At 46.5% G+C, this 15,639-nt stretch overlaps 1 protein-coding gene across 1 annotated transcript in view; it reads left to right on the top strand.

Moving 5' to 3' along the window:
* Positions 1-15,639, top strand: part of PDCD11 (programmed cell death 11) — a 36,972-nt gene that overhangs the window by 19,052 nt on the left and 2,281 nt on the right. The window contains exons 20-34 of the mRNA XM_037497860.2: positions 418-959; positions 2,624-2,686; positions 3,177-3,285; positions 4,792-4,881; positions 7,201-7,303; positions 7,676-7,853; positions 9,773-9,829; positions 10,317-10,439; positions 11,313-11,435; positions 11,873-12,173; positions 12,271-12,387; positions 13,069-13,218; positions 13,455-13,699; positions 14,422-14,590; positions 15,137-15,290. Of these exons, the coding sequence (XP_037353757.1) occupies positions 418-959; positions 2,624-2,686; positions 3,177-3,285; positions 4,792-4,881; positions 7,201-7,303; positions 7,676-7,853; positions 9,773-9,829; positions 10,317-10,439; positions 11,313-11,435; positions 11,873-12,173; positions 12,271-12,387; positions 13,069-13,218; positions 13,455-13,699; positions 14,422-14,590; positions 15,137-15,290 (2,524 nt within the window). The remainder of the gene's footprint in view (positions 1-417; positions 960-2,623; positions 2,687-3,176; positions 3,286-4,791; positions 4,882-7,200; positions 7,304-7,675; positions 7,854-9,772; positions 9,830-10,316; positions 10,440-11,312; positions 11,436-11,872; positions 12,174-12,270; positions 12,388-13,068; positions 13,219-13,454; positions 13,700-14,421; positions 14,591-15,136; positions 15,291-15,639) is intronic.

Raw genomic sequence — 15,639 nt, 5'->3', positions numbered from 1 at the left:
CTCAGTAGCAACTCTGCTTGCTGAATGAATGAAAGAGCAGATTTATTTGGTGGAGAGCTGCGAGACCAAGAGAGTTATGAGTCTTAGTATCTTAAAGCTGGAGAACCATTAGGTCAGCTGGCTGTGCATCAGAGTCACCTGAATAGCTTTTTAAATTTGGATTTACTAGTGCCAGGATAAGTCCTCGGAATGTGAATTCAAAACTGTTGCTAACTCCAAGTGATTATAGCGTGGCACCTTGTGTTTACTCGCGTCACCGTGGTCTAGTGAGTAAAAGCCATTTGTTCAACAGCTCAGTCTAGCCTTGGGTCCCCTAGTTTCCAGAGGGCTACCCCAGCCCTGCCTTGCCTAGTGGGTGATGCCTGAGTACTTGTGGACTCTAAGAAGCGTGGATGATGGCTTTTCTCTGTCTTCTAGCTGAAGAAAGGCAAAGAATACCAGGCAATTGTGCAGCACCTGGAGGAGTCCTTTGCTGTTGCCTCCTTGGTAGAGACTGGCCACCTGGCAGCCTTCTCCCTGACCTCTCACCTCAATGACACCTTTCGCTTTGACTCAGAGAAGCTGCAGGTGGGACAGGGTGTTTCCCTCACCCTCAAGACTACAGAACCGGGAGCAACTGGTCTTCTTTTGGCTGTTGAGGGGCCAGCTACTAAGAGGACTATGAGACAGACCCGGAAGGACTCTGAGACGGTTGAGGAGGATGAGGAGGTGGATCCAGCTCTGGTTGTAGGGGCTGTGAAGAAGCACACCCTGTCCATTGGGGATATCGTCACAGGGACAGTCAAGTCCATTAAGCCCACACATGTGGCTGTGACCCTGGAAGATGGCATCATTGGCAGTATCCATGCCTCCAACATTCTCGACGATGTTCCAGTGGGCACCTCTCCTACTGCCAACCTAAAAGTTGGGAACACAGTCACTGCCCGAGTGATTGGCGGGCGAGACGTGAAGACATTCAAGTATGGAGGCTTTGGGGAATGGGCTTGCTTTAAGGAGAGGTTGTTGTAATTGTGGGAGAAGGAAAAGGAACATGAGTAAAAAGTTGCACTAAATCAGTCTTTTAATTAACAAAAACTTTAACCAAAGTATCTTTTTTTAAAAAAGATTTTTTTTTTTAAAGATTTTTTTTTTTCTATTTATGCATACAAGAACTGGGGTACAGGCCAGAGGTGTGAGGGGTGAGAGGATTCACCAGAGACAGAGTGGGGAACAGAAGAGGCAGATTGACTGAAATACACTGCTGAGCGGAGCAGTGGGCGAGACAGGAGAGGTCTGCTGTGCCATGTGGGTGGCTCCCTGGCCAGGGATCGAACTCTGTGCTGCAGTGGCTGTGGATAGCTTCATAGGTTGCATCTTAACCCCTTGCACCACCAGGGAGGCCCACAATTTATTTTTATTTATTTATGCTTAGAAGAACTGCGGTGTAGGCCAGAGGTATGAGGGGGTGAGGATTCACCAGAGACAGAGTGAGGAACAGAAGTTGGATCTACTAAAATACTCTGCTGAGGGGAGCAACAGGCAAGACAGTAACCCCTGTGCCACCAAGGAGGCCCCAAAGTATCTTTTTGTATGACCTTTTTAAAAATGGAATCTTGGTGGACCTCCCCTGTGGTGCAGCGGTTGAGCGCTGGGTTGCGAAGCTGCCAGCAGCTTCTGCAGCGCCGGTTCGATCCCCAGCTGCTCCCCTGCCACCGGAGGAGGGTCCCACATGGCGCACAGACCTCTCCTGCCGCCCACTGCTCCCCTCAGCAGTGTCCTTCGGTCCTTCGGCCTGCTCTACTCCCCGCTCTGGCTCTGGTGAATTCTCTCACCCTCCCGCGCTTCTGACTATACCGAATGCTTGTATAAATAAATAAATAAATCTTTAAAAAAAAAAAAAAAAAAGGAATCTTGGTTAGCGGTTAAGAGCACTGATTTAAAGTTAGACCTGGGTTTGAATTCCGAATTTGCCACTTAAAATTATGTGACCATGAACTAAGTAGTTAACTCATTGAGTTTTATTTTCCTAATATGTTAAGTGAGAATATGGTAGTGACTAACTTGTTAGGGTCATTGTGAGGACTGAGAGAACATCTGGAATGTGGTGTGCCTGGCAGTTTGCCTGACACATAGTTATCGCTCAGTGTATGTTAGCAGTTATGATAATCCATCCTTTGCCACATACCTTAATTATTCTCATTTTACTTAAGATTAGTTACAATATGGTATTTTAGCAGACATTTTTGCTACAATAAGGAAAAAACAAGAGTTGAAAGTCCAGCCACTAGTTTGCACATTAATTTCACTAACTCCCTGTGGGATTTTTAATAAGTCTTTTATCCCCTCTACACCTCAGTTTCCTCATTTTCCAAATGGAAGATTTGTACTCTGTAGTCTTTAAGAAAAATTCTTTTCAGGGTGTAATATGATAATCCCAGGAGATCAGACAAGGCAGCTCCTTGACATTGCTACAGAGGATGAGGGTGGAAACCCTCAGGCCTGATGCATGACTAATCGGTGATAGGGCAAAATAAGCAGATGATTTTTTAAGCTTGGTTTTGTGGGGAGTGGAGAGAAATTCTGCTATCCAGATTACATTGTTACAGAGATAAGAGAATTGATTTGATTTTGTTTTTTCCTCCAGGTTTCTACCAATAAGTCATCCCAGATTTATTCGAACCATCCCAGAGCTGAGTATTCGGCCAAGGTGGGGGACCTCTGTCCTGGTAGTGTGGTCTTGTGGAAAGAGCACTGGGTTTTGGAGTCAGGAGCCTGAGTTCTAATCTTGATTCTGCCAGTGTTATGATTTATTTGCCTTTCTTTCCTGCCTCATTCACACGAGTGTTGTCACATTCAGTGAGAGGTTATTTGTGAAGCAGTTTTGCAAACTGTAAAATAGTGAAACTATTACAAGAGAAGTACAACAATTTTGTTTCTTTAATTTGTAAGGATTTTGCAGACTACCTACCTTGGAGCTTGTTTAGGCCTAGATGAATGAAACGGGAAAGACGAGTTCTCTTGCCACTGTTGTGAACATTTCCCTTTAAGGAAGGAAATGGGTGTAGAGGGTTGTAAGAACAGGGGCGGGGGAGGGGGAGGGCCTGTGTGCACACTCCTTGGCCCCTTGGGGGACATGCTTTTAAGCTACAAGTCTTATCCAGAGGTTCGTTTGCTCTTTCCTGCCTTTCTGCAAACAGTGAGCTGGAGAAGGATGGCCACACTGCTCTCAGCATTCCCTCTGCCAGCCCCTTGGAGAAGATTAAACAGTACCAGACTGGTCAGACTGTGATTTGCTTCTTGAAGAGGGTGAGTAGTGCTCACCCTGCAAGGCCATACCATCCTTTAGGAAGATGGGAGGGAAGATGGAGACAAAGGCCATTAGCATGGGGCCTTGATTCTGTTTACCACTGTGTTGGTTGTGGGGATGATATTAGGCCTCTATTCCTGAAAGACTTCTAGTCTAATCAAGGAGCTAAGTGTAAGGTTTACAAAACAGCAACTCAGTTCAATTGTTTATAGATTACTTGTATAATTAAAAATAAAATACGGAGCAAAATTTAAAATAAATGTGGTATTGAATTTTAGATTTTTGCTTTGCAAAAAGCTCAGGTGCAGTGCAAAACAATATGTGACTGGGTGCCAGATTATGTGTTTGAACCCCACGTGGAACGGGAATTCAAAAAGGATAGAGATCATGCAAAATGTTCTGGTGGGAATGGTGCGACAGACCTCCCCTGTCTCTCCCGCTGCTCCCCTCAACAGTGTATTTCGTCAGTCTGCCTGTTCTGTTCCCTGCTCTGGCTCTGGTGAATCCTCTCACCCTCCCGTGCTTCTGACTGTACCCAGTGCTTGTATAAATAAATAAACAAGCAAATAAATAAATAAATAAAATGTTCTGGTGAAAATATGTCACAAAGTTGGACTGGACTTGTGCCATCAAGCCTCCTCACTGTTGCTGAGCTGCTTCCGTAGCGCCTGTCTGAGCATGTTGCCAATGCCTGCAACCCCCTTTACCCACTGTCTGGAGATATTCACACCCCCTGGATGCCTTAGGGTGGTATTTAAGATGCTTCATAATCTGACCTCATGCACTTTGTATAGCAGTACCCTCTTTTTTTCTCTCTTTTTCTCTCTTGTCTTTATTTCTACATTTGGAGTACCCTCTATTCCTATTGTTTAGAAACTTGCAAGGTCCAGCGTGGATAACCCTCCCTCGCAACAAGGTCACCTGTATACTCCTGCAGCATGTAGTACTTCCTCCATGTTGCTTGCTGCTCTAGTTATTTGACTTCTCTTTGTAGACTATAATCTCCTTGAGGGCAGGGCCTGTCTTTTACTATGCTGCCACATGCAGAGAAGCAGCTTGATAAATGTATTAAATTGACTTAAAAATTGGGGTGTGTGTTTTGGGCAGGACACTATAACAGTAAAGGATCAAACTCTGAATTAATTTAGAAATAACATGTTGGTCCTTGGAGAAGGTTAATAGGCAGTCGGCACAGCTGAGCTTGGAGGAGGCTCCAGGGGTCTGTGGGATTAGTCCTGCTGTTTGAGGGAATCTCTGAGGTTGTTATTTTGCCTCCTAGTCAACTGATGCACCAGGAAGGATGCATGCTCTGCTAAGCACTGTGCTAGATGCTGAGTGAGCCCGTGAGAAGTGGAGATTGGGCAGGGGCATTGGGTTATAGAGAGTATTTCCCTTGGGAGACTAGGATCAGGGCCCTTTTTCCTTTTAGGAGAGTGTATATTTTAGTGACTGAGAAGAAGAAATGCTTCTGTCTGCCCCATTCATTTCTCCTCTTTTCCCCCCAGTACAACGTGGTTAAGAAATGGCTTGAGGTGGACATCGCTCCAGATATCCGGGGGAGAATTCCCTTGTTGCTCACTTCTCTTAGCTTCAAGGTCAGTGTGCTTCAGATCTCTGGAGAGGAAACCTGAGCTCGCTGGCTCAACTCTGTGCCTGGTGTGTGTGCTCACAGTTGTTTCAAGGAACCATGGGTCTAATTGGGGATCAGTTTGGGAGAGACTTGTTACGCAGATTTAAATGCTGTGGTTCTGCAAGACAAGGATGTCCACTCTCACCATTGCTTTTCAATATAATACTGGAAGTCCTAGCCAGGGCAATAAGACAAGAGAAAGACATCCAAGGAATCCAAATAGGAAAAGAAGAAGTCAAACTATCACTATTTGCAGACGATATGATATTATACATAGAGAACCCCAAAAACTCCACAGAAAAGCTAATTCAACTCATCAATCAGTTCAGTAAAGTGGCAGGATACAAAATCAACACGCAAAAGTCAGTAGCCTTCCTATACACAAACAATAAATCTGAAGAAGAAGAAATCAAAAAGACCATCCCTTTTGTTATTGAAACAAAAAAAATCAAATATTTGGGAATAAATCTAACAAAAGAGGTAAAGGACCTATACAAAGAAAACTATAAAACACTGTTAAAAGAAATAGAAGAAGACACAAAGAAATGGAGAGACATCCCCTGCTCATGGATTGGAAGAATAAACATTATTAAAATGGCCATCCTACCAAAAGCAATATACAGATTCAATGCTATTCCAATCAAAATTTCAATGTCATTCTTCAAAGAAATAGAACAATTATTGATGAAATTCATATGGAATCACCAAAAACCCCGAATAGCCAAAGCTCTCCTGAAAAAAAAAGAAGGGAATGGAGGCATCAGACTCCCAGACTTCAAACTATACTACAAAGCCATAATCATCAAAACTGCATGGTATTGGAACAAGAACAGACATACAGACCAATGGAATCGAATAGAAAATCCAGAAATAAACCCACAGATTTATGGTCAACTAATCTTTGACAAAGGAGCAAAGAATATGCATTGGAGCAAAGAAAGTTTGTTCAATAAATGGTGCTGGGAAAACTGGGTCGCTACATGCAAAAGAATGAAGCTTGACCACCACCTCACACCATACACAAAAATCAACTCAAAATGGATTAAAGAACTAGACATAAGACCTGAAACCATAAAATATATAGAAGGAAATATAGGCGAAACACTACGTGATTTGCACATCAAAGACATCTTTACAGACACATCACCCAAAGCAGTGATAGTAAAGGCAAAGATAAACAGCTGGGACTACATCAAATTAAAGAGCTTCTGCACAGCAAAAGAGACAATAACAAAAACAAAGAGAAACCCCACCAACTGGGAGAACATTTTTGCACCCAACACTAATGATAAAGGACTGATCACAAAAATCTGCAAAGAGCTGATGAGACTCAACAACAACAAAGAAAATAATCCAGTCAAAAAATGGGCAGAAGAGCTTAAAAGAAACTTCTCTGAAGAGGAAATGCAAATGGCCAACAGGCATATGAAAAAATGTTCAACATCACTTGTCATCAGGGAAATGCAAATCAAAACTACCATGAGATACCATCTTACACCAGTGAGAATGGCACATATTAAAAAAACTAGCAACAACAAATGTTGGCGAGGGTGTGGAGAAAAAGGAACTCTTCTGCACTGTTGGTGGGAGTGCAAACTGGTCCAACCACTGTGGAAAGCTGTATGGAGATTTCTGGACCTACTAAACATAGAGCTTCCATATGATCCAGCAATTCCACTCCTAGGTATTTACCCAAAGGACACAGAAACATCAATTCCAAAGAACACCTGCACCCCTATGTTTATAGCAGCACTGTTTACAATAGCTAAGCTTTGGAAACAACCCAAATGCCCAAAAATAGATGACTGGATCAAGAAGATGTGGTACATATATACCATGGAATATTACTCAGCATTCAAAAAAGATAAACACATGCAATTTGCAGCAACATGGATGGCGCTGGAAGGAATCATGCTCAGCGAAATAAGCCAAAAAGAAAAAGAAAAATACCGGATGGTCTCACTCATAGCAGGAATCTAGAAAACTTAAATAAGGGACCAGGAAAATGAATAACTATAAGAAAGTGAAAATCAAAATCAACAAAAAACTATGAACCAGAGACACTTTTAGGGGGGCGGGGGTGGGAGGGGAGGGATTGGGGTCAGAATGGGGGGCTGCAATTGTATGGGGAATATAACAATAAAATTTATTAAAAAAAAGGAAAAAAAAAATAAAGTTTGTAAGAAAAGGCAAAAAAAAAAAAAAAAAAAATAAATGCTGTGGTTCTGGATGAGTGACAGACCTTTCTTCAGACATCACAGTAATACTTTTCTTGTCCTTCCAGGTTCTGAAACATCCAGATAAGAAGTTCCAGATTGGTGAGGCACTGAAGGCCACCGTGGTTGGCCCAGATTCCTCCAAGGCCTTCTTGTGTCTGTCACTCATAGGTATGGTGATGGGATGGGGCCTGGCCAGGGAAGGGAGTGGGTAGAAAGGAGCAGGGGCGGGTCTGCAGTTTCTGCCCAGGTCAAGGGACGCCTTCGATATGGAGTCCTCAGGAAGTGTAGTGTGGCTGGTGTCTTCTTGGAACAAGTTTGGGGGGGCTTTTCACTGTGGCCTGTGTCACACTGCTACTGCCTCAGTCATCTTTGCCTACGTAGTTGATTTTCTCAAGTCTCAGAAAGGGTTGTCCACCACATAGCCTTGGCATGATCGTCTGGGTCTTAGTGGTCAAGTCTGAGCAGCCAGTGGTTGGCCAGCCTTCAGCTGCTTGGCTGTCGAGCTTCCTCTTCCGTGACCTGGGTTTATTCTCTTCCCAGGTCCTCACAAGCTTAAGAAAGGGGAAGTAGCCATGGGCCGGGTGGTGAAAGTGACTCCCAACGAGGGACTGACTGTGTCCTTCCCCTTTGGGAAGACTGGAAAAGTCAGTCTATTTCACATGAGTGACTCCTACTCAGAAGCAGCCCTGGAAGACTTTACCCCCCAAAAGATTGTCAGGTAGGTCAAGTTTTCTTCCTCTTTTTGGCCTTCTGTGGAATTGTGGAAGTAGTTGTAGAAGTAACATGGGATTTTGTACCAGAAAAAATATAGAAAGTGAAAGTTTCTATTGCTTCTTTTTCCTCCACTTTTTGCCAGAATGTGTCATTCAAGAAATAACCATATCTGGTTTTACTTTTCCCTCTATTAATAGAATTGAATTGTCTATACTGTCCTGCAACTTGGATTTTTCTCAGTTTATCATGGATTTTTTTCTTTTCCCATACTGGTATATACAACTCTAGTTGCTCTTTCACCTTATTTATAAATTTTTTAATATCCCATTGTATATTTTTTTATTTAAACCTCTGTTTAAATAATGTTGAAAGTAGTATCTGCACATATGTTTGGATACTAGTACAAATAAACTGTGAAATAAATTCTTAAGAACAAAATCAATGTGTCAGACAATGTTACACATTTTGCCTCATTGCCCTCCTAAAGGATTGTGCTAATTTGTATCGTCATTAACAATAAATATGACTGTTTCTCACACTTCCTTGAACACTGGTTATCTCAATTTTTATTCCTAGCCATTGAACAGGCAAAAATTGATCTTTCATTTTAATTTGCTTTCCTCTTACTGGTCATTTGTCATCTTTATTGGCTGTTTACTTCTGCTCTGTGCTTTGCTTGCCCAAGTTGCCTGCTCATTTTTACATTGTAGCATTTATCTCTTTAATTAAAAAAACTAATCTGTAGGTGTTCTCTGTTAAAAGATAGTGACCTGTTTGTATCTGGGGTTGGGCTTTATTTATGATCTATTTCAGATGTACAAAAATAAATCCACCTCAGAGTTTTAAAACTGTTTTGTGGCTTACATAGGCTAGCATTGAAGAGGCAGATTTCAGCCTGTTGCAACAATGGTGTGGAACCTGTAGGAAGCAGGGACTGGAAAGTAATTTGATTGCTCACTTCCTGATCTCAGGTCCTGGCTGCCAGCAGCTGCCTAAATTTTCAACCATTTTTCAACACTAAGCAAAAATTTCTAGGGCCTGGGAGAAGAAAAAGAATGCATTAGAGCGATGCCTAGCATTTTCTCTTCTGAGGCTTACAAAATGCTGGTGTGATTTGGGGCAAAACATTTGCTCTAAATACATTTTATTATAGCCAAACCAATAAAAGCATTTTGTTATAGCCAAATAGTTGCAATTCTTTGATATGTCAAATATGGATAATAATTCCCTGAAGATAAACAATCCCTTGAGGTCCTTTCCCACTTTAATGGCCCCAATATTATGTCATCCAAGGCAGATACCTGTTATGGGGAAAACCTGGACAACCTTGTTGCTGAGATCCTTTGTACTGCTAATAAGATTATACACTTAGAAACTGCAACTTTTGTCTGCTAAGGACGTTTTAGATGAACTAATTTTGGACATCCAACTAAAGAGTAACCCTGCTTTTTCTCCTGGAGGGTTCCCCTCTACTCAGGCCTCACTGGTGGGCCTCCTCTGCTCTTTTGCTTAGTCTGCATTAGTACCCAGGTTGTCACCTGGTCCCTAGAATCAGACGCTGCCAGGACCCAACATGGGGTTGGCCTCATCTCCTAAATGCTGACACATGATACACATGGTGCCCCTGTGTATCTTCCAACGGGCTTTCATGTCTCTTCTTGCTTTCTTCTCCCCGCACCTTTCTTGGGCAAGAGGGGTGGCTGGTGTTATTTATGTGTGACAGAGTAGTAAACTAGGGCTCAGAGATCTGACTTGTCCAGAGTCCCTTGCCTTGTTTTCAACAGAATGAAGGACAGAGCCCCTGCCTTGTGTGTCCTTGCTCTGCCCATTGGTCAGCCTTGTAGAGAGGAAGCTGGAGGCCTTCTGTTGTCTCCTGAGATGTTGAAAAAAATGGCATTTCTTCTGTTCTTGTTCTTATTCTAGGTGTTATGTCCTGTCCACAGCAGGCCATGTACTCACTTTGTCTCTGCGATTGTCCAGGTAGGTACCTGTGTTGGACAGGAGTCGGGGAGAACACTGACAGAGGAGAGGTTACGAGGATCTGACACAGAACTTTGGGTTTCCCACCTTTTTTCTCTGTCTATTCACTTTATACTTTCTCTGTTTTCATCCAGAAAAGCTGCGGACATTCATATTGCTAAAAGAAACTGCTGGGGTTCATGCTTCCCAGGGAAGGGTTCACACATTCACATGAGGGTGTGTCCTCAGGGTTCCATAGTAGGGGTGAGTGTGCCATGGACATTTCTCTTGATTTCCCTCTGGCTTGGTTAGCCTCCTCTTCCTGTTTCACAGAGCCAGCTCACAGACACAGATCCCCATCTGACAGGACTTAGGAGAGGGTAGGGTAAGGTCAGTATATCCCCTGGACAGGTCAAGAGTCATATCATCATTGCAAAGTTTGATTATCATGAGTGGCGGATGAGGGTGGGGAAAGGGTTCACGTGAATGTTACTTTTTATTCCTTTAGGACAAACCCAGAGACAAAAAGCAAAATAACAGATCCTGAAATTAGCTCCATCCGAGACATACAGAAAGGACAGCTCTTGAGGGGCTATGTGAAGGCCATCGAACCCCACGGCGTGCTCTTGAGGTGAGTGAGATGGAACCTGGGGACCTGGGTCTTACCCAAGTGCCTTCTAGGCCTATCTTGGGCTGCAGCCTGCTGCACCCCAGTCATCTTCTCTAAAGGGAATGTGAGGGAGGTCTGTGAGCTCCCTTTGGTTTTGAAAATTCCAAGAATTTGTTCTATTTTCAAATAGGTTTTTAATTATTCTGATTTGGTGTTTTGGACCAAGAATGTGGCACATTCATGATCACGATTTGTAAATGTTCTGTGAAATCACACAGTGTTCAAAACCCCCTAGATAGCCCAACATTCCCTGCCATAGTTACATCTCCTCCTTTAGCAGTTTGTGATTGCGAAGCTCTGATATGAGGTAAAAAATGTTTTTCAGTCATGTCTTCATTATGCTGGATGATTTTTTCTCAGTTTAACAAGCCTTTTTTATCCTGTGCAATGCCAGGAACTTGTCTGTCATAAAAACCTTATCACAGCTTGGGTCCCAGGGACAGTAAAAGCACTAGGCTTGGGGCTTCCCCGGTGGCGCAGTGGTTGAGCGCTGGGTTGCGAAGCTGCCCGCGGCCTCTGCCGCGCCAGTTCGATCCCCGGCTGCTCCCCAGCCACCGGAGGAGGGTCCCACATGGCGCGCAGACCTCTCCTGCCGCCCGCTGCTCCCCTCAGCAGTGTACTTCGGTCCTTCTGCCTGCTCTGCTCCCTGCTCTGGCTCTGGTGAATTCTCTCACCCTCCCACGCTTCTGACTGTACCCAGTGCATGTATAAACGAACGAACAAACAAATAAATAAAACATGCCTCTATAAAAAAAAAAAAAAAAAAAAAGCACTAGGCTTGGCCAAGACACTGTTGTATTTGTGACTGCTGGACCCTTGTCTCTCTCCTGTCAGCCTTGGCCCCTCTGTTGTGGGTTTGGCCCAGTACCCACACGTCTCCCAGTATAGCCTGTCTAAGAAAGTGCATTATAACAGATACCTCCCTGAAGGGAAGCTGCTCACAGCCAAGGTCCTAAGGTGGGTGCACGCTCTCTCCCTTCCTTTCCCTTCCCTCATCCCCTCCGTCCCTCCTCCCCTCTCTCTGGGAGTCCGAGGAGGAGGTTTTGAGGTAAACTTCAAACATAATGGCTTGGGTCGTGGGGAACACTATGTTCAGATGAACAAAGCCCCTTTGTTTGGAGCTTCTTGCCTTAGCTTCTAAAAGGCAGATGTGGAGACTTTTCTTTGCATGGACACCTGTTGTTGGGGATGGAACGGGGTCACATCACAGCTGTCCTTGTGTGTTCCCGCTAATCATGACAAAAGGTGCAAGTGATGCCTCAGAATACTGAGTGGGTTCAGGCAGGGGTGCAGGCCCAGCTGGAGGACGAGGGGCACAGGAAGGCCTGGTGCTCGAGTGCCCACTGTGCTCCTCTTCCCGTTCTCACTGTCACCCTCCCGCCCCCTTGTCTTAGGCTGAACCACCAGAAGAACCTGGTAGAGTTGTCATTCCTCCCCAGCGACACTGGGAAGCCGGACGTGTTTCCTGCCTCCCTGGGACTGCCACTCCTAAGGCACGGGGAGAGGAGAGTGGAGGCAGAAGAGGAGAGAGAGCAAAAGGGAGAAGAGGAGGAGGAGGAGAATGAGAAGAGGAAAGAGAAGCAGCTGAGAAGGGGGCAGGAGATGAAGCGACCCAGCAGGGAGAAGAAAGAGCCCCCGGAACCACGGGAAAGGAGGCAGGGCAAGCGCTCGCGCGCGGAGTCTGGAAGTGAACAGGTGCGTGCTGGGGCGGGCGCTGTGGTGCCAGGAGGGCAGAGCGGGGAGCACTGCTCCTGGGCCAGATGGAGACTGTGCAGTCTCCCCGTCATCTCAGGACAGGGTGAACAAGAAGCAGAAGAAGGCTGCCCCGTCTGAAGAGGACGACAGTGGTGTCGAAGTGTATTATCGGGAAGGAGAAGAGGAGGCAGAAGAGTTGCTTGTGCCGCCCAAGGTGAGGGGAGTATTGGATGGGGGGGTGACTGCTCTGGGCTGGGAAGTCCTTGGTCCCCGTCTCAGAGCCGGGCTGGCTCCCACAACACCCTTCTGTCTCGCTGCTCCTTGTGAAAGGGAAGAGTTGGTCATCAGCTCTCTGGGGACTGCGGCCCTCTCTCACCCAGAGTGGGCAGCATAAAGTCAATTCCAATCCATGTTTATTAAGTGGAGCCAAATCAAACTAGTCAGCCGGGCAGATAAAGAGGTTTAGCTTTTTCTAAGCCCTTGTCCCCCTCTGCAAATGAGGACAATGCTCCTTGAACTGAGGACTGGGTATAGAGGGGCCTCTCAGGTGAAGTGCCACAGCCCTCTTACCCTCAGAACATTGTCTCATCTCGGCTCAAGTTTTACTGTTATTTTATGCATTATGTCACTTTGTACATGTATTTGTACATATGCATCTACAGATGTGTATATGCAAGCATATATGTGTGTGCATGTATCTTTTTAAGACTTTTACCTAAGTTAATTTATTTGCAAAGAGAGTTTCTATGCAAACAAAGTTTTTATAAAGTTTCTGGGGCCTAGCTTGGTCCCAAGAGGGGAGGAAAGTTCTCTGAGCATGGTGGGAGTCCCTGCTCTTCCGGGCAGGTTGGGGCTGAGGACCGGGGAGCAGCCTGACCCAGTGTTTTCCTCACAGGAGAAGCAGAGCAGGCCAGCGGAAGTGCCCCGTCTGCAGCTGTCTTCTGGCTTTGTTTGGGACGTGGCGCTAGACTCTCTGACCCCGGCCTTGCCACCTCGGGGAGAGAGCTCAGACAGCGAGGACGAGGAGAAGCCACAGCAAGCCATGGTGATGTATTTAGCAGAGCTTTGACCTTGAGTGCAGGGACCCCTTGGTGTCAGTGTCCTGTGCTCTGTGGTGGCCTGGGTGTTCTAGGCAGCGGGGTTGGGGGCCTTCTCTGGCCAAAGAGTATTTACAGAGCTCGTGAACTGCCCTGCCAACTCACTCCCCCCCTCCCACCCCCCAGGCCTCTCCAGGGTTCAGGGAACCAGGTTACTCACTTATTTTTCTACTTTTTACAACAGAAGAAAAGCAAGAAGGAAAGGGAACTGGAGAAGCAGAAGGCAGAGAAAGAGCTGTCCCGCATGGAGGAGGCGCTGATGGATCCGGGGCGACAGCCAGAGTCAGCGGATGATTTCGACAGACTCGTGCTGAGCTCCCCCAACAGCTCCATCCTTTGGCTGCAGTACATGGCCTTCCATCTACAGGCCACAGAGATCGAGAAGGCCCGGGCCGTGGCTGAGAGGGCTCTCAAGACCATCTCCTTCAGGTCTCGGCTCTGTCTCTCCTGCTTTGTGGGGGAGGCCTTTCCACACAGGAGACCATGCCTCCCCAAGTTGAGGGGCTTGCTACCTGTGGATAGTTTCCTTTAGACTAAGCATTTGGGTGGCTGCCACCAGGGGCCCATGGCTTCCTAGGCTTTCTCTCGTAGCCTTGTTCATCTGTGAGATAGAGTATGCTCATTTATATTTCATGGTGCTTGTCCTTGAGACGGCTAAGGGTAACGTTTCCAAGAGTGTCAGTGGTGTAAAGTGCCCAGTGTGGAGCAGTAGAATGGGGACAACAACTCCACAGACCTTAATGAAGATCCAGTGAGTGGCCACTTTCCAGGCAGTAGTGTTTTCAGAAGCCTAGTGAAAGGGTTGGAGAGCCTTTGCTTCCTCCTCTATTTTGGGGAGAGAATCAGACCTAGAGACTGTGCTCCTTCTAGCTTGGAGTTCAGGCTAGTTTGCAATTTGGTAGACTTCTTCCAGGAATGGAGGCAGAAATCAGGGGAGCTCCATTGGGCAGTCAGGGGATCCAGCGGTAGGGTTCCTTGTGAGCTACGGTAGAGTGGGGCTTATCATTCAGTGCCTGCTCTTGGTGGTAACTGAGGGCATGGATGGAGCTTGGGCAGGGGAAGCAGTTCTAGTCCCCATCTCCAGATGGAAGTGGGCAGCTTGTAGGGCTGAGCTCACGTCCCGGCTGTTCTTTCCCCCACCCTGCCCCCAGAGAAGAGCAGGAGAAACTGAACGTGTGGGTGGCACTGCTGAACCTGGAGAACATGTATGGCTCTCAGGAGTCACTGGCCAAGATCTTCGAGCGTGCCGTGCAGTATAATGAGCCTCTCAAGGTCTTTCTCCATCTGGCTGACATCTACACCAAGTCAGAGAAATTTCAGGTGGGAGTCTGGGCCAGTGGCCTGTTGATCGAAGGTCCTGAACCACTTAGAAACTAGCCCCTGGGAGTCAGGCCACAAGAATGTCTTGGGGAAAAATCCCCGTGCCCTGGGTCCGGTCCTGCTCCAGATTTGCTCCCTATCTGCTCATCTTCCAAGTCAGAATTCGTTTCCCCACCTCTGCTTTAGGAATGGGGTGAAGATGGGGGAAGTGAAGGGACATCGGTGTGTATCCCTTGGGCTGCTGATGGGTGTTAAAGACAGAGGTGACATCCAACCCAGAACCCCCTTCTCTGTCTCACCTGTTCCCCTTGTCATTCTCATCCTTCTAGTCTTAGTACATGCTGTGTGCACAGGATCAGTGGGGCGACGCCTCATCACGTTAGGGCTCCTCACACACTCTCATCTCTATGAGCCGGCCCTCTCCTGCCAGGTCTCGAGTTGGAACTGCACAGCGATGGAGTCCCTCAGCCTGCGTCTAGTTTCTCATGAGTAGCTGCGGTCTCTGTCCTGGCCCCCTTTGTCATATCTCACTTCTCTTTCTCACAGGAAGCTGGTGAACTCTACAACCGAATGCTGAAGCGTTTCCGGCAGGAGAAAGCTGTCTGGATCAAATATGGGGCCTTCCTTCTGCGGAGGGGCCAGGCTGGAGCCAGTCACCGTGTGATGCAGCGCGCCCTCGAGTGCTTGCCAACTAAAGAGCGTGAGCGCCCCTTCCCCTGCCCGCCCCAAGCCTGACACACTAGGCTCTGTGATCCTTGGGCATAGAGGTTGGGGTCTTCTCATCAAAGGTGGCATTAGGGAAGCCTCCTAGAGGCACATGGCTATCACTCTAAGATGGAGGAACAAAAAGCAATCAGCCCTAATTCTGTTGCCCTTGCGTCTCCCTCCTCTCCCCCGTTATCCGGGCCGCCCTGGGCCCAGAGAGGGGGATCTCTGTACTGGAAGTCTCAGATGAGTGCGCATCTGTGTATTTGTTCCCAGGTCCACTTCACTGTCCTTCTTGTCTTGGGTCTCAGGACCCAAGAACAAGGAGTGGTGAGGGTCAGTCT

The sequence above is a fragment of the Talpa occidentalis genome, unplaced genomic scaffold, assembly GCF_014898055.3.
Source record: "Talpa occidentalis isolate TD23 unplaced genomic scaffold, MPIMG_talOcc4v2.1 talOcc4.8, whole genome shotgun sequence".
Classification (NCBI taxonomy): Eukaryota; Metazoa; Chordata; class Mammalia; order Eulipotyphla; family Talpidae; genus Talpa; species Talpa occidentalis.
The sequence above is the reverse complement of the archived record's forward strand: the minus strand, read 5'-3'. Positions and strand labels throughout refer to the sequence as shown.